The sequence below is a fragment of the Microtus oregoni genome, unplaced genomic scaffold, assembly GCF_018167655.1.
Source record: "Microtus oregoni isolate MIOR12 unplaced genomic scaffold, Mior012 000036F_ref0000092, whole genome shotgun sequence".
Taxonomy (NCBI): Eukaryota; Metazoa; Chordata; class Mammalia; order Rodentia; family Cricetidae; genus Microtus; species Microtus oregoni.
In genome coordinates, this window is record NW_024543095.1 from 15688022 (window position 1) to 15713225 (window position 25204).

The 25204-nt window shown below is 37.5% G+C and overlaps 1 protein-coding gene across 7 annotated transcripts in view; it reads left to right on the forward strand.

Moving 5' to 3' along the window:
* The window catches only part of Ppm1b (protein phosphatase, Mg2+/Mn2+ dependent 1B), a 54393-nt gene that overhangs the window by 26219 nt on the left and 2970 nt on the right, over nucleotides 1-25204 (forward strand). For 2 of the 7 annotated variants that reach the window (XM_041631190.1, XM_041631189.1), the window contains exons 3-6: nucleotides 4348-4465; nucleotides 7682-7793; nucleotides 8503-8560; nucleotides 17814-18851. In XM_041631190.1, the coding sequence (XP_041487124.1) occupies nucleotides 4348-4465; nucleotides 7682-7793; nucleotides 8503-8560; nucleotides 17814-18119 (594 nt within the window). In that variant the 3' untranslated portion in view covers nucleotides 18120-18851. Of the gene's footprint in view, nucleotides 1-4347; nucleotides 4466-7681; nucleotides 7794-8502; nucleotides 8561-17813; nucleotides 18852-19648; nucleotides 21381-25204 lie in introns of those variants that run through there. The other 5 variants (XM_041631193.1, XM_041631192.1, XM_041631194.1 and 2 more) reach the window with 4 other exon arrangements.

Consider the following 25204-nt stretch of genomic DNA (forward strand, 5'->3'; position numbering starts at 1 on the left):
GAAATTCTTTTTTTTTTTTTCTTTTTTTTTGGTTTTTTTCGAGACAGGGTTTCTCCGTTGCTTTTGGTTCCTGTCCTGGAACTAGCTCTTGTAGACCAGGCTGGCCTCGAACTCACACAGATCCGCCTGCCTCTGCCTCCTGAGTCCTGGGATTAAAGGCGTGCGCCACCACCGCCCGGCCATACATACATATGTTTAATTCCTTGGAAAACAGATGTTTAGTCAGTGTTGCTTGCTTTAATAGGAGAGCCAAAGAAGATCCAATTAAGTAGAGTTTTCCCCCAGGAGATTGAGATGAAGTCCGTGTTTCTACGTTGAGTATGCCTTTTAATAGCACACACGCTTGTGTATGGTAACTAATAAAGCCTTGAAAGACTGTGGTAATAATCTTTGTCAGAATTACAGTATTACAGAGTTACTGGTTTCCGTGAGGCTGTGTTGTCTTTGCACTTAACTTGTATTTTAGGCCTGTTAATTTTTACAGCAGCCATTAGAGTTGTTAATGATAAATCATCTTTTAGGTTGCCATGTAGCAATGTTGTGTTAGATTATGTCTTTGTCAGATATTATACTACTTAAATTATCCCTAAGAAAACAGGCTTCAGTCAGGCAGTGGTGACACACACCTTTAATCCCGGTACCCGGGAGGCAGAGGCAGGTGGATCTTTGTGAGTTTGAGGCCAGCCTGGTATATACAACAAGTTTCAGAATGGCCAGGCTACAGAGAAAACCTGTCTAAAAAAATAACAAAAAACAAGGGCTTGCTTTTTTAAAGACAGGGTTTCTCTGTGTAACAACCCTAGTAGCTGTCTTGAAACTAACTCTCTAGACCAAGCTGGCCTCGAACTCATAGAGATCCACCTGCCTCTCTTTGCCTCCTGAGTGCTGGGATTAAAAGTATGCACCACTACTAACCAATCAAGGGCTATTTTGCTGCTCATCATGATGTTTATTGCCAACCGACTGAGATTTCTTAAAGTATGTAACTGCTATTTGTGTGACATTTTATGATTTATAGGTCATATGTATTTAATGTTTATAGTAATTGGGCAAAGAAAGTTTGTAGTTTACAAGAAAAGAAATGGAAGTTGACATGAAAAAATAGTTGTTAGTTGGTACAGTTAAATATTAACAGTTAAGACTTGATTTTATATTTTCTGACTATTTTTAGAAGTGATTATCAGAAAACCTTGATTCTATGTATATGTGCATTTTGGTGAATGTTATTCACCAAAGATCTGAAAAATTGTTCTCTCATGTAGTGGGGGGATTTTTCCCCAGTTATAAAATCAGCTGCTGACAGCTGGCTGTATTATTTCCATGTAGTTCTGTTTACTAATATATATGTACAAACATAAAAATAGTTTTTTACTGTATTTTATAGAAATGGAACATGATATGCTTCTTGCTTTAACTTGCATTATAAAAATCAATATTCCTTGATATTCTAAGATATTTGATTTTCTTAAATTCAGTTATATACTGGAGCTTACATAAGTTATATACAGAAACTTATTTAATACATGGACTAGATCTAGTCATGGGATAAAATTTAGGAAGGTGTCTTTGAAAGTTAGTGTCACTCTGATTTATTCCTACAACATGGAAAATGTACTTTATCCCCAAAATATTTTAGTTCAAAACTCACTTTAACTCTAAACCTTTTCCGGTGTAATTTGTGATAAATATCTTCATTTTAAAAGGCAAAATATTTTAAACATAAAATATTGGAGTGGGTTGTGATTAGCAATTTCTTTTAAAAATGTCTTGTGTGTGTGTGTTTGCACATGTGCTCCGCAAGTGGAAGTGTATGGGGAACTTGTATTAATTGATTCTCACCTTCCATGTGATTCTGGAGTTCCAACAGAACTTTATCTGCTGAGTTGTCTGACTGGCCCTGGTTGGCTGTTTTAAGAAGAGAGAATCGATGATGAAAGTACAATTTACATAAATCCAGTACAGCTTAGTGGGGGAGATTTCAGCTTTCTTCATCATCTTGTTCTAGTGCCTGAGTATTTTTTCACAATTCCACCTTAGCCCAGATTGATTGTTACCAGTTTCAAGTACATTCAAACTTAATGAATCTACATGTCCCAGTAAGATATTACATATTATAATGTATTTTTACTTCATTCTTTTGAAAATGCACTTGCTACTGAGACTGTTCCTGTTGTATATTACACAACCTCTCAAACCTTGGGAACATTGAACATAACTCTGCCTTATCTTCTATATCACACTGGTTATTATTACTATTATGAAGACTTGCTTTTATTGTAACATCGTCCCAAACTATCACATATGCTGTGTGGAGACATACTTCTGAACTCTCCTTTGTATTCATGCAACATTCAGCTTCAGAACCAACCAAATATGTCAAAATCTCTTTACCTAAATTCAGATACCGTTCTTTATATAATTTGTTAGTTATTAATGCTCAGATTCTTCAGTGTATACTATAGCTATCTACTGAAGTATAAAAGAAAGGGTATTGAAATAAATAGCTAATATTTTGTTCTTAATTTTTATAGAAACAAATTTCAACCTTGAGTTTAATGAAAACTGTTGATTATGCAATCAAATGACTATGGTTTGTCTCTAATAAACAGGAAAAACAGGAAGGTTCTTTTTCAGTTGCTGTGAAACACTTGTGCTTTGTGTTTAGGAAGAGTCCTCTTTCCCTGGAAATAGAAACAGCATTGAAATCATACATGACTGGGAACTAAGTGTAAATTAATTTTTATAATTGATAGGGTCTATATTTTATAATTTATAAGGATCAAGTGGAGTTTTTTTATAGATAGCATATTGATTAGGAATTGTTTAATAATGTTTTTGGTGTTACAAAAGGAAATGGTTAAAAGATACTATTATTGTTAAGTGTCTGCCAACCCTTCTGTGTGTCCATAAAAATTGTTCAAAAAATCATAGCGATGTTTGATGTTTTCATTATCTACTGTATAGTTTAAATTTTTTTTAGATTAAAAAAATTTTGCTTTAACTATACTCATACGATACACTTATGTGTGTAGTCATATAACCAAATGTATCTAATAGTGAGTCATAAAAGTTGGTGGGTTTTGTTGAGTAATGAAATTTGGGTAGTGTCAGAGTTCTGGTTTTTCAGACACTTTAGCAGCTGGTTATATATTTCTGATGGGTTTTTCTACCAAAGCTCAGGAGTCTGTAGAGAGACTGTGACATCTGGAGAAGACCCCTTCAAACTTATTGGAGCTTGAAAGAAAGAATTTGCTAGGCTTAGTTGCACATTTCTGTTAACTCAGTAGAAGTAGATGCAGGGAAAGTTTGAGTTTCATGGCCAATTCAGACTATATAACATAGTGACAGCATCTCAGGAACAAAGACAAAAACACTGTCATCGATGGAAAAAGTCTTAACTGCAGTTTTATATGTTGAGATACTCATTATATACCTAAAGAAAGGGTAGAAAATTTTTTTAATTTATTGCCCAGTCATGACACTTTAAGAATGTATTTTGTACTTCCATTTTAATATAATTTTTAAGGTCATAATTAAAAGGAGTTAAATTTATTCTTATATAAAACAAACTTTTTCCTGCTTTCTAAACACCCTGGGATTAAAAGTTGCCCCTATTGACTCAGGTGGCACATGCCTGCAGTCTAAACATTTGCTAGGCTGAGGCAGGAGGATTGCACATTTAAAGCAAGCTTTGACACCTTATCTCTAAAACAGAATAAAAGCAAAAAACCCGGTTGCCCAGGTGTTCATATCCCATTGTTTGATGTGACTTAAGAATATTAAAGTAATGAATTTCTTTCTCGCATGCAACGCCCCCCAGTTCTTTCCACTTTCATTTATTTATAGTAGGTGTGTGTCTGCATGAGTGTGCGGTGAATATGTGGAAGTCAGAGGACAGCTTTTGGGAGTTGATTCCTTCTACGATGTAGCGTCTTGAGATTTATGATAATCAGATTTTCAGCAAAGTTGAATAGAGTTGTATTATGTTGATTAGCATGAATTTTTCCAAATGTTTAAGAGGGTGTTTTAGGCTTAAACCACTCCTAGGGTTATGCAATTTTGAATGAAAAACAGTGTAGAAGATGTAATAGGTGTAAAGTTGTCTTCATTTCTCAGGATGTGAGCTGGTGGGTAGAAATAGTTACACAGAATTAAAATCCAAGAATAACTACATTTATAGTCATACCTAGACACCTTGTTCCTTATGGTTGTATTTTAAGCCTTTGCAATAAGATTATCTAAGGTATACATTCTGGGTGGCTAAAGAAATCTTAACTGCTTAAAGTAACTCTGGAACTAAATAATAGCCAATTGTTGAAACATAGAAAACTTTGCCTTTTCTTTCAGGGAAGTCGGGATAACATGAGTATTGTATTAGTTTGCTTTTCAAACGCCCCCAAGGTCTCAGATGAAGCAGTGAAGAGAGATTCAGAGCTGGATGAGCACTTGGAGTCTCGGGTTGAAGGTAAGGTGTTTTTTTTTTTTTGTTTGTTTGTTTTTTCCCCAGTTCAGAAGGAAAGAAAGAATATTCTCCATTATCAGATGATTCTTTTAAATTTTTCTCAGTATTTAAATTTTCTCAGTATATTAAAATGTACTTCAAAAATAAATATCCATCTGCCTAAGATATGCTGTCTTAGATTAGTATCAATGTAAGGAGAAAGGGGTTTCTCCCTCCTTGAAAGATGTTTTAGGGTGGAGGTCAGTGTACAATTTCTTAATGCAGTTGCCAGGTAGTAGTGGTGATTTGGAACAAAATGATACTTGTAGAAGGAATGAAAATTGATTGATAATGTACCAGACTGCAGTGGTTTTTATTTGGGGAGATTAGTCTCCATGTGACTTGTGGCAGTGTTATAGATAGTGACGGTAGTGTTACCGGCATATGAGTTTGAGATCAGGGCACCACTTTACATCTTAATGCTCAAGACTATACCACAACAAAAATTGCCTGGTCCAAAACATTAGCAGTGGCATCTGTCTTACCTGACAGTAAAAATGCCTGAGATCAACAATTTAAAGACGAAAAGATATATTTTAGTTTAGTAAGCGTTTTGGCCCATGGTTACTGGCTCCATCGAACCCGAATGAAGCAAGGAAGTAGGAATATCCATCGTTGACTAAGCGGGCAGGGATGCTGGTGTACCAAGGGGAAGATTTATCCTTCAAAAGCAAGCTCTAAAGTGACCTGCTTCCTCCAGCTAGGCATCACTTTGTGATAATCCACTCACTTCTTAGTCGATTGGATCCTTATAATTCAGTCAGCTTTTAGTAGTGTCCCCAGCCAGGGACTAAGCCGGCAGCAGTCCTGTACCAGTAAACATCTTGCATGTAGGAGTGTAAAACAGTGTAACTAAGTGAAGGATTTCAAAAGTAGCAGTGACGTTACAACTAAAGGATGAATAGGGTTGGCAGCAAATGCATTCAGGAGTCTGAAGACCTGGTTACAGGCCGTTTTTTTGATTGAAACTTAGAAGTAAGGGAATCATGGTAGAATTAAAGGGGAAGAGGTGGATTCTAAGGACAAAGCCAGAATCTTATTGAGGCTTGGTAAAGGTTGGTATTTTGTATCTTGAGAGGCTGCTTAGGACACTGGTTGTTTTTTTTTTTTTTTTTTTTTTAATTTTCGAGACAGGATTTCTCCGTAGCTTTTTGGTTCCTGTCCTGGAACTAGCTCTTATAGACCAGGCTGGCCTCCAACTCACAGAGATCCACCTGCCTCTGCCTCCCGAGTGCTGGGATTAAAGGCGTGCGCCACCACCGCCCGGCTGGGACACTGGTTTCTTATGTTACAGGTAGTACCCACATAAAGACACATATAGTTAAGATAGATAAAATAGGCTGGAGAGATGGCTCTTGCAGTTTAAGAGCACTTGCTGTTCTTACAGAGGATCTGGGTTCAACTTCCAGTACCCATGTGGTAACTTACAGCTTCCAGTAGCTCCAGTTTGAGGGAATCTGGCACACATGTGGACAGTAGGCATACATGTGGTGCACATACATACATGCAGATGCAGGCAAGATACTCATGCATGTACAATAAAAATCTTTTTTGGGGGGCGCGGTTGAGACAGGTTTTCCTCTGTGTAGCCCTGGGTGTCCTGACACTCTCTCTGTAGATCAGTCTGGCCTCAAATTCACAGAGATCCACCTTCCTTTGCCTCTCAAATGCTGGTATTAAAGGTGTGCACCAGCACTGCCTAGCTACAATAAAAAATCTTTAAAAATGAAATTTAAAGATTCTTTTAAAAGTGATTTACTGGAGCTAGGAGTGTCACTCAATGCTATAGTGCTTACCTCGTATGTGGATAGCTTGGTTAGATCATTGTCTCTGATGAAAAAGAGGCTTTCTTAGACTGTGGTCCCATCACTGGGAACAGAGGCAGGAGGATTTATCTGGGGTTTGAGGACAGATTGGGCTATATAAGCAAGACTGTCTTGGGGTGGAGCGGGGAGGGGAGGAGGTTGGAGTGGGATTGAGAGAATGGGGTCAGCAGTTATAGCATTTGCTGCACAAGGGGCAAGCATGAAGATGGAGTTCAGCTGAGGCTGGGCTGGTGTGTCAGCCCACCAGAAGAGGACAGGGACCTCACATACAAGTTAGTTATCTGCTGGCTCTGGGCTCAACCTCTCCACCTGCTCTCACCCCCACCATTCCCTCCTAAAACCACAGTCTTCATTTTAGATACATGCCTCCACTCATATAAACATGCACATGTATGCATACACACATTTTTCTTTTTTGTAAGTTACATATAAAAATGAAGAACGTACAGTTGTTTTGCAAGTACTATGATTCATTTTCTTTAAATTGCTATAGAACATAAGTATTTAAGAATAAATATATAAAAATGCTTTAAAACTTCTTTTTCTCAGGATTGTTATGCAACCATTGTTTTTGTTTGCCTATAATGACTTTAGATGGTCTCACTGTAACTGCTTTCACTAACTCTGGCTGAGCTTGAACTCATTTTGTAGCCCAGGCCATTCTAATTCTCTTGCCTCTGCCTCTTGACTGTTGGGATTTCAGACATGTGCCACAGTGCTCAGCTTACCTTTTGCAGCTTATATTATTTTCACATAAAATCAAGAAAATTCTCAGCTGGAAAAATTGCTTATTTGGTTAAGTGCCTATCACAAAAGCATAAGGATGTGAGTTCAGATCCCCAGCACCCATGTAAAAGTCAGTTGTGGTGCTGTATCCACAGCAGTAGAGGGACAGATGACAAAGCTGTAGGTCCACTGAGAGACCCTGACTTATAAAATAAGGTAGAGAGTAATCAAGGAGGAAACTGGACACTGACCTTTAGCTGCCGTATGCCATGCACATATGCTACAGTGTTCGTTCATGGGTTACTATGTTTGTGAGAATTATTTTTATTGGGTATAAACCATTTCATTGACATTTTTGCCCCCCCCCCTTTCCCATGCAACAACCCTGGCTGTCCTGGACCTCTTATCTGTAAATCAGGCTGGCCTTGAACTCACAGGGATCTGCCTGCCTCTGCCTCCCCAAGAGCTGTCCTTAAAGACTCATGTTGCCACTGCCTAGCTGCTGACGTTTTTTTTTTTTTCCTGCCCTCTTATTGAACATTTAGTTCTAATTTGTATTTTATGGAAATATCTTAGCGTGAACATGTGTATGTCAATGACTTTTTATGTCCTGTTCCTAAATTTACAGAAATTATGGAGAAGTCTGGGGAGGAAGGAATGCCTGATCTTGCCCATGTAATGCGCATTTTGTCTGCAGAAAACATCCCAAATTTACCTCCTGGAGGAGGACTTGCTGGCAAGTAAGTAGAACAAAAAGAGCTAATTTTAAATTTATTTTAAATTAGTAATTAAATCATTTTGACTAAAAAAATCAGAAGTAGATCACTTATATAAAGGTGAAATACTTCATCTGAAAAGATGGACTGTATGCAGGGATGGGGTTGGGCATTCTTCATGTGTCAGCACAAGCTTGGCAAAATTGGTTCTCTCCTGACATCATGTGAGCTCCAACTACTGAACTCACATCACCAGGCTTGGTAGAAAACACTTTTATACCCACTGAGCCTGAGCCATCTCACCAGCCCAGGAGTTTTGTTTTTGTTTTTTTTAAGAAATCACGCCTTTAATCCCAGCACTTGGGAGGCAGAGGCAGGCGGATCTCTGTGAGTCTCTGTGAGACCAGCCTGGTCTACAGAGCTAGTTCCAGGACAGGCTCCAAGACCACAGAGAAACCCTGTCTCGAAAAACCAAAAAAAAAAAAAAGAAAGAAAGAAATATATTCTTTGAAGACAAGTTTTTTGCTTAATAAGAACGAACAGAGTTTATAAAATCAAAACTTATGAGTGACTGGGTTGGTGGCACACGCCTTTAATCCCAGCAGCGCTTTACTCCTAGAGGCAGAGGCAGGCAGATCTCTGAGTTCAAGGCCAGCCTGGTCTAAAGAAAGTTCCAGGACAGTCAAGACTACATGATCTTAAAATTATACATAATAAAAACATATCTTTTTAGGCGCAATGTTATTGAAGCTGTTTATAGTAGACTGAATCCACACAGAGACAGTGATGGGGTAAGTTGTAGTTTATTTCTTGATGATTTAAAGTAGTTTTATAATATAAATGTTAAATATAACTAGTTCACATAGTGATGTTTATGTGATAATTGACTGCTGTTTGCCCTTTTAAGGAGTCACTTGAAGTTTTAGAAAATGTATTGGAGATATGAACACTGTTTTGTAGATAGCTTGGTTGTCAGTTTAGCTTTTCAGGAAACCTTTTTTGTTTGGCTATCTCTGTTTTCTTCCTTTGTCTGCCTTTCTTCATCTTCCTCTCATGCCTTCATTTTGAGGCAAGAATGTGCTTTCAAATGACTAATATTTTTCAGCTACCAGCAGCAGAGGTTAGTAAGCTACTCTCTCAGTGCCCCTGTGTGTCCCGGTGAGATTGTGACGCTCTTTTGCACAGTAGTCATGCATATGCATTGTGGCTGTGTGAATGAAGAGCTGAGCTCCATTCCTTCACCTCTTACCCCGCTGACCCTGAAATGATGAGCTGTAGCTTGCCCCTTTACATACCTTTTAATACTCAGGCAGAAGAGGAAACAATCCCCCTGATTTTAGTTGGACCTAGCTTTAAAGCTAATCAAATATATTTTGTGATTGGCTTTCAAGTTTGGGGGGGGTATCTAAAAATAAACAATATGTTTTAATATGTATATTTCAAAGCTTTAAGGGAGCCATACTTGGTTAAGAAATTTCTTGAGAAGAAATAGACTCACCGCCTATATTTGCAGGCTCAGTTGACTTGGTAGATAGAGTAGCCAGTACATAGAATTTTTTTCCATTGCATCGTTTTCCTAGGATTCATTATTGCATAAGTACAATTTCTTAATAAGTATAATATCAAGTGTAGTAGCATGATGACACCTTTAATCCCAGCATTCAGGAGGCAGAGGAAGGTGGATCTCCGTGAGTTCGAGGCCAGCCAGAGGTACATCAGGTAGTGAGGCTCTATATCCAAACAAAACCAAAACAAGTCATAATAAAATGTTTCACTGTTAATGAAGTTTCAGTGAGTTGAATAAAATTGACATTGCTTTAACAACACTTACTCTATTGTAGTGACTCTTATTCTTTCTTTTGTAACCCGTTCCTACTTCAAAGTATTAAAGAATTAGATTCATAACTTTGAGCCTTAATATAAAAATACAGATGTGAAAACTTCAGGGAAAGTTGAGACAGATATGTAAAGGATGTTGACAACTTAAAGTTTGCTGTACATCTGAAAGATGACAGCTATGTTGTAGCATCACTGCTGTCAGCAATCCCTTCAGAGTGTAGTCGGTCACTGTTAGCTATGGACACGCTCCCATTTCCTCAGGTATTTCAGAATGTAGCTTTGGTGAGCAATCCTTTAAAAATATGACAGCCTGCTGAATTTCCTAATTTCTCAAGAAGTCTTTTTACTCCAAACACAATTTGAAAATGCTTACTATCTCTACATTTTTTAACATATAGCAGAGGTGACTTGAATTTTGTAAAGAGTAAATGATTACACATGATAGCTACTTCAAAGTGAATAAGTAAGCCACAGAACCTTGAGATTAAGGGTAAAATATTTGCCTTTAGTAAGGTTCTGTATGGCTGCATAGATTGAGGATTACGTGATTATGTATAAGCTTTCCATTGATCTTAACAAATTAAACCCTGTCGGACAAACATAGTGAATTGATGGAGGGAGAAACATTATCCTATACATCTGTTCATACTGTTTACCTTATACTTACACTCATATAAGTAAATAAAAAAGGTATGTCTTGTAGTTCATAAAAAAGGCACAATACAGAATTTGATAGGCTGGGGCTATAACCTTGGGGGAGAACATTTGCTTAGTACATGTTAGGCTCTAAGTTCAGTGCCCAGCACCCAAATAATTTGATAAGGGGATATAAATATCCATCTGAAGAGACAAGATGAGGAAGGTGGCATTTCTAATGGAGGAGAAAGACAGGGTCAAAGTGTAAGGTTTTGGGGGATGGGAGGCAGTAGTTGGTGTGGTGTTTGTGGCTCTGACTTGCTAGAATAGAGAACAGCTATGGTGAGAAATAATGAAAATGGTTTCAGAGCTATTATCAAGACAGCGGCCTTGTGAATTGTCAAGTGAAGAACCATACTATTTATTAGGATTCAAGTATGATAGACTAAAACCATACCTGTAAACACTCCATTCCCTGCTGGGGATTGAATTTAGGACCTTATACATGCTAGGCACATATTCTAACCCTGAGCCCTGGCCCAACTGTGGCAGTTCTGTCCCTTTAACATTTATAGTAGTAAATGGTAGATGCTAGAAGTCAAATAGTTGTGAAATAATTGTACAGATCAAATAATGAGTCTAAATTCATTTTTAGTAGATACTAGATTAGAGAAATCTACTCTTTTTTTTTAAATATTTATTTATTTGTTATGTATACAATATTCTGTCTGTATGCCTGCAGGCCAGATGAGGACACCAGACGTCTTTACGGATGGTTGTGAGCCACCATGTGGTTGCTGGGAATTGAACTCAGGACCTTTGGAAGAGCAGGCAATGCTCTTAACCACTGAGCCATCTCTCCAGCCCCGAGAAATCTACTCTTTCACTATAAAAATTGACTTTGCAGACTAGCATCCTGTTTTGGGAAGCATTATCATACTCTTTCAGAATAGTGCACACCTATGTCGAGCAAGTAGCCACTGAGAGACATGTACTGGAAAAGCAGAGAAGCAAAGGAATGATGGACATCTAAGTAAGCATTTAATTACTTCCTAGTTCTGAAACACAGTTTTGAGCCCTCCACAGACAGATAGAGAAACTGTGTTGACAGGAGACAGAGGAGCAAGAGTGTGGTAGAAATTCAGAAGAGAGTATTCAAAATTATTTTAAAGGGGAAGGTTTTTTTTAGGATATTAAAAAATTGGAGTTAAAGTTATTCACAGTTAAGACAGGTTTTTAACTTACAAATAATTGCTTTCTACCAGATAGAATTGTTCCTTTTCTAAATACTTTTAAATAGTACCATTAGAAATCAGCATTCATTCATTTTTTTCTATATTTAGGGCTATTTGGTTTGTTTGTTTCTATACTTGTTTGTTTGCATCAAGGTCTCCTGTAGCCCAGGCTGGCCTCAGATGTTTAGTTCAGGCCACGCTTGAACTCCTGATCTTTCTACCTGCCCCCTTCAAGTGCTAGGACTATAGGCATGTACAACCATACCTTATTCTTACATTTTTCCTTATGTTTTATGTTTAAAATAAAAAATTGAGATAACTAAAAAATTGTGATAGTGAGTATATGCTGAAAAGTCCAGTTGGATATCAGCCAGAGATTTAATAATTTAAAGATACCCCGAAAGCGTGAGGAGGGCTTAAATGACTCTTAGGTTGTTTGCTAGCAGTGTTCTTTTAGTTCAGAGTTTTAGGGCATCTTCAGTCTTACTAGTACAAACAGTACTGATGAGTTCCTCACTGAAAAACAAAAAGTTGTCAGACTCTTTTCAGGGTCCACAAATACCCAGACAGTTTTGAAAATGTCCATGTGTGTATTCTTTATTAACAAATTTATCTGTGATTTTCTTTAGTTTTTTAAAGGCTCCCCCCCCCCCCCCCCAAGAGTAATTGCCTAAAGGATTTTGGCCATTATACCATAACATCTGGGAGCAAAACTAAGTTGTTCTTAATGTAGCCAGGCCTGTGGTTACACCCTTCCTCTTTTTCTAAAATGTTGATTATGAGATCTGGGACTTAGTCTCGTTTATTTTGGCTCTAACCCCAGCACCCATAGCAGTCAGTAAAGAAAAGTTGAGTACAGGCTTGTTAGGAGGGTTAGATGTAGATCAGCTGTAGATGCAAACCCCTAAACTCAGTCTCCAGCATAATAAGTAAATAGTAAATAATGCAAACCTTCTTGACTAGGACAGAGTCTTGTTCATGTCGAATAGTTGGTCTAGTATTCTTTAAAAAACCTTGAAAAGTGAGTCTGGATAAATGACTTAATTGGTTTACCACAAGAGTCTGAGGACCTAAGTTTGATTCATGGGATGGATGGACATTAAAAATGGAGTGGAGGTGGAGACCAGAGCATTCCTGGAGCTTGCTAGCCAATCAGTGAGCTCCATGTTCACTGAGAGATGAAAAGGCTTGCATGCAAGTAGGGGGCAGAGTCTAGTATCTTCCTCAGTCATTTACATGCACAGATACAAAAAAAACCCAAAAAACCCCAAAACCATAAATACTGAGATAATAATTGCTAGGTGGGTAGCTTAGTTGATAAAGTGATTGTCGCGGAAGCAGGAAGACCTGAGTTCAACCCCCAAAATCCATGTAAAAGTCCAGGCATGTGGTATTTGCTTGTAACCCAGCACTGGGGAGCTGGAGATGAGATGACTGCATCTCACTGGCCTACCAGCCTAGCATAACCTGTGATCCTCGGTCCAAGTAACATACTTTCTTAAATAAAGTGACATCATCTGAGGAATGACACTAGAAGTTGACCTCTGTCCTGCTCACACCTACAACAAAAGCTTGCTGGGCTGGAGAGATAGTTTGGCTGTTAAAGGCGAGACTTAACCCTCAGAGATGGCTAATGACGTGATAGTCTATATTTTTTGTATATTGGCATGTGATGTATGTTCTTTTTGATGTGGGTATGTGCAGTTATGTATGCATATGTGAACATGCTGCAGGCTAGGTAACTTTCCACAGTTGCTCTCCACCTTCACTGAACCTGAAGCTTATTAATTTGGCCTAGATTAGCTGACCAGTGAACATCAGGGAGTGTTTGTGTGTGTGTGTGTGTGTGTGTGTGTGTGTGTGTAGGGAGAGAGGGAGGATATGAATGAATGAGAATGTAGGCATGTAGAAGTCAGTGTGGCCTCAGGTGTCCATGCTTGCATTCCATGTTTGAGACAAACTCTTTATTTCTACTCTGTGTATGCTACACCAGGTGGCCTGTAAGCTTCCAGCAATTCTCCTATCTTTGCCTTCTATCTCCCTAGGTACACTGGTATTATAGTCTTGTGCTTTTATGTCGGTTCTGGGGATCATAATTCAGGATGACAGGCTCTGCAGCAAGTGTTTTTACCTAACACTGAGCCATCTCAGCAGCCTACTAGTTAATCTTTTCAACGCTAAGTTTCATTGCCCTATTTGTTCTTTACTTGATTTACTTTATATTCTTACGTTTTATTTGGTATTGCTGTGGGGGATTGTGTATGAATGTGTTATGTGTGTGGAATTCTAGAGGAGGCTGTCAGGTGGCCTGCTGTCATTCCCCCACTTTATTCCTTTGACACAGGGTTTCTTAATGAATCCAGCACCAGGTTGGTAGACAGCAAGCCTCAGTGTTTTTCCTGTCTCACCACAGTGGGGTTATAAGCATGCACACAGCCACACCCATCTCTTCTGTGCATTATGGGGTCTGAATTCGGGTCCTCAGGCTTGAGCAGCTAGTGCCAAGGATGTGTTTTGTATAAATTACTTGATTGTTAAACTCTGTTGGTCTAGATGATAGAGCCATTAAGGGAAGTTAATTCTTGTGGTCACTGTGTCTTAAATTTTTTGCATAAAGTTTTTATAAAGATTTATTTACTGTTATGCATGCAAGTGTTTTTTTATATTAAGTGCACAATGAGATGCAGTGTCTGAAGACAGAACTGGGGGTCAGAGCCTCTGAAACTGGAGCTGCAGATGGTTGTGAGCTGTGTGTAGGTGCTAGGAACTTAATCCCTCTGTGAGAGCAGTAGTCACTTTTAACTGCTGAGCCATCCCTTCAGATTCCTGTAAATGAGACATTTTTTTTTTTTTTAATTTAAACCATGGCCGTTTTACCTGTATGCATGTCTTTGTCCACGTGTATGCCTGGTACCTGAGGAAGCCAAAGAAGACAGATACAGATGTTTTGAGCTATCATATGGATGTTAGGAATCTAACCCAGGTCCTTTGGAAGAGGGGAAGAGCAGCCCGTTCTCTTTAACTGCTGAGCTATCTCTTCAGCCTCTTAAACATCCATTCTAAATAAGTATCTAGATACATGGGACATTTCTCATGCAAAACTTTTAATTCACAATAATGCATTCATTGGAGCATTCAGATTGCTGTTAGTTATCTTGTCACAGGCCTGAACTCTGCACCTCATTAATACAAAGGACAGATCTCTTCATTTATAGAGTGTCAATTAAACAGTATTCTTTCAGAGAGTGCCTGTGAAGATGAAATGACCTTGTAAAGTTCTTAGCACAGATGTTGGATTTTCCCTCCTGAGTGGTGTCAATGATATAGAAAAGAGTATGAAAAAAATGTGCCTGCAAGATGGAGTTAATTACTATAATAGGTACATTATAGCTGTACTCTGTGAACTTTAAAGTTCAAGTAAAGAAAGCACAACCTAGTTAATAGCGTCTTGTGATATGAGCAAGAGAGTTCCATACTAGTATTTTGAGAGCTATAATTGCTGGGGAAGATTTTTTTAGTTGCCCATCACCTATTCCAAACAATGGGAAAATACAATTTCCTATAAAGTAAAATGACTTTTAAATATGGTTAAATTTTTAAAATATGGTCATCATTTTAGTGTATGACGTTGTGATGCCAGACATTATAAATAGTCCCTTTTTTATTTCATGGTTTGGTTTAGTTAATTTTTAAGAGATGAATTACTCCTTTTCAAGGCAGGGTTGTTGTAGGCCTTTAATTCTAACACTCAGAAGGCAGAGGCAAATGGTTCTCTGAGTTTGAAGCCAGTCTGGTCTACAGAGTGAATTCCAGGACAGCCAGGGCTACACAAACCCTGTTTTGAAAATACAAAGGGGGCGGGGGGGAGTAACTACTCTCGTAAAGCTGCCACTACTGTATTGGCAGATTGTTTTTAGTGTAAAGGACGTACTATAACTCACCACAATGGACTCACTTAACAGCCTTACTCCAGTCCAACTTGAAGTAGGTTTAGTAGGCCATGACTATATGTCAGAGTTACAAAATAGGTTATAAAATACTTAGAGCCTCTGCTTCTCTGTATCTTGAAATAGAGCTTTGGTGTCTATATAATTTAAAGGCCTTGTGCGTGATTGTACAGTAAAGTCTGGCTAGTTACTCTTCATGTATGTCATTGCCCATTCGAAGTAGGTATTGATGTCCTACAATTTATTTTAAAAATAATAGGGAAGCCTTTTGTTTATTACAGATGGAGGGGCGGGCTTTTGATGCACCTTTAAATGGAACATTTCCTTTTTGAAGATCAGATTAAAACTGACAGGGATTGGAAACGCAGTTACCTCAATCATAGCTCTTCCTGAATGCAGTCAGATGAGGAGCCTGAGGGGAGTACATCTTTTAGCAGTAGAAGGGTAAAGGGAAATATGTAAGAAAATCTTAGCAGAGAACTCATTCTGCAGAAGTAGTTAATTTGATAGTTAATAATATGCATATAGGAAATTGAAAGAAAGCATAATCCACCACCCTTTATGCTGTGTCATTGTATCATCATGAGAATGGGTGCTTTGCTGCATATATGTCTGCATCACTTATGTTCCTGGTGCCCAGGGAACCGAAGAGGGTTTCGATTTTCCTGGGACTGGGGTTACAGACAATTGTGGGCAGTCACATGGATTCTGGGAATTGACCTGTGTCCTCTGGATGAGCCACTAGTGTTCTTAAGCACTGAGCCATCTCTCTCACCTCTTTCCCAGCACTTTAAATATGTGAAAATGAACAACCCAAGACACAAGAATACACACTCATTTTTTGTTTTTTGCCGTGAGGACAGTTTATTTTTTAAGCACGTGGGTCCTTTTTCTACCTTTTTCATGAACACTACAATTTTTAATATGTGGATTTATTAATGTTAGGTCTCCAAGGGTAGTTGAGACTGTATCTTAGAGTTTCCATCAATAACCTTTTTAAAAATTTTCCTAACATTGGTGGTGATAACTTCCTAATAGGTTAAACATTAAAATGACAATGACTATTACAGTTTCAGTTGTGTTCACATTTTGCTTTAGTTTCTTTGTATATCTTAATATCTGAAATATATACAGTATATATCAAGTCTTTTTGTAACTAACCCTTTGAAGACAAGTTAAAGGCATCATAGTATTTTGCCTGTTTAGCATTTCAGGGCATGGCTTATTTTAGAACTGGAATGATTTTTATGTGGCAATAATACCATTATACCTAGGGAAATGAAATTTTATAGTTCCATAAAATGCCAAATCTAAATTTTCTTATTTGTTCCTGAAATAACTGTTGCTATTGTTTTCAAACAATCAAGTTATGGTCATAATCAAGCTTATGGGTGTTTTGTGCTTGACACTTTTGAGGAGCCTTTGCCAGCTTTCCTGTATCCCAGCCTACTTTCTGAATTTGCGTTACTGCTTTCTTACGGTTCCATTAGTGTTACTTTCCCCACCCCTCTTTTCTGGTGCATAGAAAGCCAGGGCAATCAGGTTTCTAGTGCACATTTTGGAAAGAGTGCATGATATGATTCATTCATGATGGTGTACATAAAAGGGGCATGTGTGAGACTCATGATGGCATATGTGAGGGACACACGTGTGAGGCTGCCGTGATGGTGTGCATGACGGACACGTGAGGCTGTCATTATGGTGTCCAGGAGGGGCACGTGTGAGGCTGCCTTGTGTTACTTCATCAGGTAATGAGATCCTTCTTTGCTAAGAAGACTGCTTAAGACTACTTAAGAGTAGTCATAATTTCAAAAACCTGTGGAATTTCCAGTATTAGGGTTTAAAATAATTTATCTAGAGGTGGCTTTATTAAAATACTGTATTTTAAGGCAAGTAAAAATGTCTTTCAAAAGTTTTTTAAATCTCTAAAAGAATCCAGTTTAAATTTTTGTAGTTTTGCTTTCTATCTGTTTTCCTACTCGCCATTTAGCAGAAATGAAGACACTAACATTCTGATGACTGCTCTTCTGTCCTTTGTCTCGCTTTCAAACACTTTCCCTTTGAACTAAGTCATTTAAGCCTGCAATTTTTTAAAGTAAGTTATTTTAGAAAATGTTCGTGTAAGAATTCTAAAAGCAAAGTTTCAGATTAAACTTCAAGTAGTAATTAGAATAAGACAAACTAGTTCATGGTAATTGACTAAAGATAACAATAACTTAATTGCAAGTTTTTATTAATCTGCACAGGTAAGAACTGATAATTAATGAAAATGTTCGCTTAACTGTGTTGCTTATGGTAGAGAAAAATAGTGCTTTGTGTGATGTTATGAAATACATGTGATATCCTCGTTTGTCTACTGACGCTGGGGTCTTAAATCTTAAAAAAAGGCCTCCGATGAAGCAGAGGAAAGTGGATCACAGGGAAAATTGGTGGAAGCTCTCAGGCAAATGAGAATTAATCATAGGGGAAACTACCGACAACTTCTGGAGGAGATGCTGACTAGTTACAGGCTAGCTAAAGTAGAGGGAGAAGAAGGCCCGGCCGACCCGGCTGCTGCAGCTGCTGCTTCCAACAGTGACGCTGAAAACCCAGTGGCCATGCAGGAAAGACTCACTGAATCAGAAAGTGGTCTTGGTGAATTAGACAGCTGTAATGAAGATGCAGGGACAAAGATGAGTGGTGAAAAAATATGACCTTTTTTGGGTAATATTTTTGTGATCTTGATTTGACAGTTTTTACTTAGGAAGTATAATGTGTGCATTTATATAACCATTTTGTTATTTGAATGTTGGAAAACTAGTTTTCTTATATTCCTATAGCCTTGTTTTTTTAAAGGCCTTTGAATAAACATTTATGATAGTTTAAAATTGACTATTTATAATATTTTGAATTTAATGAAGTTATATATCATTTTGCATTGTATGCCAGAAATTAGGTTGCCATTATGAAAGTCAGCAGTTAATTCTTAATAACTAGGATTAGAAATTATTGATTGGAAAGACAACTATACATTGTGAAAAACTTGTTAATGTAGAATTACACTGCTTATTTTATATATCATACATGCGTAGTTAGCTTTGTAATACATTTGTGTTTAATTATTATTTTAGTTCTTGAAAAAATGGCTGGTGCTGGCCTATAACTTTCTTTCAGAGTTGATAATCTATGTGTTGTTTGATTTGTTTTATTTTACATCTCTGTAGTTTTATTTTTAGAAGTTGTTGAGATACTGGATATGTGGTTATTTTTCCTTTCTCTGTATTCTTTATGAAACATTTTTAAAAGAACTATGTACTACTCATAGCTTTCATCTGTATATTCTGTATAGCTTATTACTATACATATAAAAATGTATGTCAACCAAGTGTTTAGAATGAAATTATCAGTGTTAAGTCCAAATAAAGCATGTGATGTGGAATACTCTATGCATGTTGTACTTTTTTTAGTTTTTATTTATTTAACAATCAGGTTCGGGATACTGGAAAACTAAAGTAAATTTATAACTATTAAATTCCGAACAATTTGGATTAGCTGTTATCAATGAAAGAGAAAAACATCTTAATTAAAAACTAGGTCTTGCTTACTTAAAAGTACCTCAGTTCTGCTGCCTTTTTCTGTGGTGTGGAACACTCATTTTCAAATAGTTTGGCACATGTAGCTATTTAAGAAAGCTTTCCCATGAGCACATCAAAGGTTGCGACATTTTCCAGTTTCGTTATAAGTATTCATCAGGCATTAATTAGCAAATGTACGGATCCTAAGCTGTTTTAAAAATAGATTTAAGTTTTGCCTTGTTTAAAATAGATAATTTAAATTACAAAATATTTTAAACAATTTTTTTTTTGCTATACATTAACTTAGGTTTTTATTTGATAGTCTATGTTTAAAGTTGCTTAAGGTAACATAATTTAAAAGTTTGGAATCTTCGCATGTAGCTGATATTTTGATACATTTTTTTTTCCCAAGCCTGAATATTTTTCAAGTGTTTTTGAGAAAGGAAGGCCATTAGGTGAAGAGGAGAGGGGACAAATCCCAACAGTTTTCTATATGATATACATGTATGCACACAGTATACATTACACACACCTCTCTGCTAAAATGACCTTTTCTAATAAAGAAAGGAAGTTAATTTGTTCACCTAATTTGTTTTCTTTTGAAAGTCAGTCCACCCGGAGTGGTACAGGTACATAATAACAATATTCTTCCTTTTCTCTTCTTGTAGGGCGCTGGAGATCTAGAAGACCCATGATAGCCTTAGAAACCTTCTAAAATGCTTTTGATTCTGAAATTGGGGGAAAAACTTTTAATCACATTTTCTTCAATACAAGGGGAAATATTCTTTGGATTCCCACTGTTTTGTGATATGAGCAGAACCCGCTAGCCCTTCCCTTATTTGTCCCATTTGTACTTCCTGGTAATCACCACGCAGAGCATTGCCTGCTCTCTACAGTATTTTACAGCTCAGGCATCTGGTTACAACTGTAGTGAGGTTTTGGCCCTAGAAAACAACGGAATTGTTTTTACCACAAATAACAAATGTGCCTGAAGTGCATGGGAATATAGTTAGCTATACTCCGAAGATACATTATGGGTTTTTTTTTTTTTAAAGCAAGACAAAACACTTCATATAAGCATATAAGAGTAAAGAACTGTAAGAAAAGTTCCAGTTTTTCAATTCACCAAGTTGGAAGCTTTTTGTAGTTTTGTGGGTTTTAATTTCATTTGAGCAATTTACTATAGAATATGTATTTATTACTGTTATTTAAATTTTTTCCAATTTCCTTGTATTACCAAACTGGGTTCTCCAATAATGTTCACTTTGTAACATTGCCTTGCTTCAAGATACGGTCTTTGGCAATAATATAAACTTTTACAAGTTTTATGCATGTATCTACTACATCCTTCAACTCTTTCTAGATCTTTTGAAACCACATGAATTAATTTATGACTATTTATAATTTGCTTTGTCATCTTAATGCTTCAAATTCTTCTAATTGATGAGATTTGCCTTTATAATGTAAATTGTGATTTTCCTTTTGTTTTACATGTGGGTTTCTATAGTTTTAATTTTTCAGCTTTTAAGATACAAGTTTTATGTAATTTGGTATAATTTTTAACTGTTATTTTAAAAATTTCAGAATATCACATTGAAATACTATAAATACATTTAAAAGCATCTATTTTAGATCTAAGGGAAATCTACAGAGATATTTTCATGGGTTCAGTAACCTTTCATTTTATAACATTGGGCACGGTACAGAGTGGCTGTCACATAAGGTACTTAAATTATTTAGTTCTATTTTTACAATAAGTTGGACTTCTTGGGATTTTTTTCCCTCAGTTTTGCATGTATTAAATTCAGTCAGTGCTGAACATGAAGAGTAAATATTTATCAAAAAGAAGTTACCAGAGTTCAGAGAAGTGGTGAATGTATCCATTTGTACATGGTTTACATGTTGTGGATGCTTTGTAAACATTTTGCTCTCTATTTGTGTTTGAGCAGGTTGTAGTTGCCTTTGTGTGTAGTTAAAAATGAGTCGTCATCTGGTCCTGCGCAAAATGGAATTCCTGGTATTTCTGTATCATTTTCCTGAGCTGTCTGGGAGCCACATGTTTGCATACAGATGGCTTTCCTGACCACTTGAGTTCCTGTGCACCTGATTTTTGCTCTGAAAGGAATTACTGCCACAACATATTTTATTTATTCTTTATAGATTTTAGCCTTGTAAGTTAAAGTGCTTTACATGATGGTGTTAAAAAGCTACTTGTCCCTTTATTGGGGTTTGGGGGGTATTAAAAAATGGGGAATGAAGAACGTAAAATGGTTTGTTTAACCTTCCACTCTGCTCCGCCCCTGTCCTGAGAGTACCTGTCCAGAATGGTATTGTGATGTTTCATACGATGCAGTAACCAACTTGTTACTTAAATAAAGAATTGATTTTAAAACACTGTGACATACTACTCTTTGGTGTGATTTTCAAAAATAAAAGTGCAACTTTGGCTGTTTTAAATCCGTATCATTGGCATACTTGTGAAATCCTGATATGAGCATAGATGGATGAAATCAGCCAGACCAGGTAGGGCAGTACGAGTTAACTTCTCTGCTCCAAACTACCTGCTAGTGCCACGTGAGGGTAGTGGTCCTCATGATAGAAAGACTGTATCCATGTTTAATGTTTACTCTTGTGAACTTTGTAGTCCAGTTATTTCTAAAGTTTGTCTCAGGACCCATTTGTAACCTTAAATTTTAGATGTCACAAAGTACTTTTTGCTTTGTGGATTCTACTGGTGTTCATTGTGTTGGAATTTATGACAATAACTTTCCAAGTAAACAAAGGAAGTGACATAAAAAGTGGCACCAATTTATTTTTCAACATTGGGCTGGATTCTTCTCTCTGCTTTTTAAATATCTTCTTTTGTGTGCTGCCTGTCACGTTCTGGTGTTTGTAGAAACCTGGCAGTACACAGATACTAGCTAGGAAAGAGACTGTGGAGGTTGAAGCCTTTCTTTGAGAAGACTGTGTGTGTTGTCAATGTGAGGTCAGATTTCTATCTGTGCATGTTGGTCATTTAGAAAATACTGAATTGTATAATTTTTTTTGAATGCTGACATTTTTATTATGCAGTAGTTAAATTTATTTGTTAATATGATTGATTTTTTTAAAATCTTGGAAGTATTGAGAAGCTATCAAGCTCATGGTGTTGGAAAGAGTTTTCAGTATTTTAATTTTCTTTTGAAAGGTGACATTTTATCATTGGCAACAAATACTGTCAGTTGTTCTCCTAGAGCGACACACTCGATTTGTTTACTGTAGAGAAAATGTCTCCTGGATAATCACAGCCTGTCAGTCATTCTTTGACATTAGCAGTGTGGTTTGGGGTTTTTTTCCCCCATGAAAGGTGGCTAGTTCAGTGCACAGCTCAAATAATAGTCCCTTAGAACCAGTACTAATCACTTTATTTTTACACAGGATTTTAAAGACGATGTACGCTTAAGGTGAGAAGTTACTTTTGTTTCGAGGTGGTCTTGATAGATAAATATATAGCTAGAGTGGCCTCAGATTTAGGATCCTCTAAATTTACTGAAGGCAGCCAAATAGTGTTCAGTGAAAATTACATTGTAATTTTTACATAAGCTGAGGAATCCCTAGGTGTACTGAAATCAGATGTAGTGGTCATTAACACTAGAATTTAAGCGATTTTATTTCCGTGCTTGTCTCCCCACCCTCCATATTTAACTTTAGATTAATATTTAGAAATATTCTTTCTTTGAGTCCAAAAGAAAAGACTAGGTAACCGGTTTCGGTTCGTTTATTTGCTTTTGTTCTGCTGGGAATCGAACCCAGGGTCTTCAGCATGACAGGAAAGACTCATGCTTCCTAGCAGCCTAAGGGGTCTGTTTTTGTTCCTTTTTGGTGATTTATGTCAGTGTGATCTAGAAGTAAAGCTTAAGCTCTCCTTAATGTGTGTTCTCAACCCCAGAGTGCTTCTGTCTTTTCCTGTTTGGTCTGACAAAGCTCTGGCTGGCTTCAAACTCAGAGGTCCATCTCTTGAAAGGTGAATTAGAGGTGAATAAGACTAACTTTGAGAAGATGGAAATTAGGAAGTCAGTTGTCCTAAGTATTTTGGCAGATGAAACTAAATGATTTATAAGAAAGGACACTTGGAAAAAGCACTTGCCTTGGTTGTTAGTGGTGATGGGATTGTACATGGAAGGTGGAAAAGAAAAGTGGGGTTCATTCGGGGTTTTTTTGTTCGTTTTTTTTTTTTTCTTTGGTTTGGTCCCTTCCTCCCCCCCGAGACAGAGTTACTCTGTGTAGCTCTGACTGTCCTGGAACTCACTATGTAGACCACCAGGCTGGCCTTGAACTCGGAGAGATCCACCTGCTTCTGACTCCTTCACTCTTTGAGTGCTGGGATTTCAGGTGTGTGCCACCACTGGTGTTCTTAAAAGAGATCATCGTTGCTGTCACTGCTTGGCTTGGCAGCGCACACTAGTGTTCAGGAGTAGGAGGCAAAAAGGATTACAGGTTTGAAGACAGCTTCAGCGACATAGTTGAGAAACCCTGTCTCAAGCACAAAACTGTCGCTCCTTCCCTACAGATCCACCCACCATGTTTTGTTTTGGGTGTGTTATGAAGAGGAAATTGTGTTTCCTAGCCTCAGGTTTAAACTTAACCTGTTAAGTTTCTTCTATATCCCCCTCTTTGAGAAAGAGAGTTGTTAACAAGCATAGTATTCAGTTTTGTGACTGTACCGTTCAAATATTGGTTATTTGCAAATTCCAGATTGTTCTGTACCAGGCATCCTGCATGTGCTCTGGGCATGTAGTAATACTGCTTATTCTAGAAATAAGGTGACTTAATGACTGGGTCATTAAGGATTCATATTTCCAAGTTGGTGTTTCCAATCCGTCCCATTCTATCCTCATTGATACTCCATATTGTGTACCTTGAGTTTCGTCAGTGAGGCAAGCGGTGCAGTACCTCATACAATTCAGATTTCTCATTGCATGTGAAAATGTGTATAGGCCTTCTGAGTTCCTTCTCTGAAGTCAGTTCTCACATCCTTTGCACATTGTTCCTTTGAGTCAGTCTCTTTCCCATTTGTCTTTTTTAGTTTCTAGTCTTTGTTTGCTGAGTTCAAACTCTATGTCTTTGTTTTTCATCACTTGTTACTTTAGTAGCACACGGGGCCTCTTGTTATTTAACATTTTCCCTATGGTTTCTATGAAATCATCTCATATATAATCTCTAATGTTTTCTTACGTTTTTAATTGGTTGGGTTTTTGTTGTTGAGGGATATTTTATTTTGTGGGTCTAGAACTCAGTCTTTTAGTCCAGACTGGCCTCAAATTCAGGACAATTCTTTCTCAGCCTCCCAGTTGCCAGGGGTACATGCTGAGCTGCCTGCTGTGTAAGCTTTTAAAGCTCCAGTCCCGGTGAGTGGGAGCATTCCTTGGGTCTGTTTGCTTCAAGCTCTGAAGTAAGCAGGCTGCACTCTTATTGACAAGTCACTCACTGCCCAGGTCTTTCCATGTTTCCCCACTCACTGTGTTGAATCCATCTTGGATGCCACAGTGAGAAAGTGCAGGGCCTCTTGGATCTGAGTAGGAAGCCTTGACAGCAGACAGGAAGATGCCCTCATCCTGAGGTTTTGGAAGTTTTCTTTCCCCATGTACATCTCTACGGTTTTTGTTTGTTTTTTGATTCATAGTATTGATAATTGCTTTTTCCTGTAGCTGCTGTGTCTACACCAAGCCTCTTATCAAATACTGCTTACCTAACCATGCATGGTCCATTTCTGCTACCTGTATTTTGTTGCCTTTTGTCTGTTAGCTACTATGGCCTCAAATGCCGATTCCTGGTGGTCATGTCTTCATTTTACTTGACTTTAGTTCTTTTTAGTAAAAATGGAATTAATATATATTCTCTTAATAGATCCATTTGGAATCTAAAATTGGGTGCCTTCTCATGAATATTGCCTTATATATTTCTTTTGTATATATGTCATTTGTGTGTCTGTGTGTAGGCATGTATGCCCCAAAGTACACATAGAAATTAGGACAACATGCAGAACTGAGTTCTCTCCTTTTACCCTGTGGGTCCCAGGGATCAAACTCATGTCATTCTTGACAACAGACTTCTTTACCCGATGAGCTGTCTTGCCAGCCCCTGTGTTGTGTACTTATGAACAGTAGAGTGCTGTATTGCTCATTCAATCTCATCCACCCCGTGGCTCCCTTCTTTACCATGTTAGGCCATGTTACAGCTTGGGG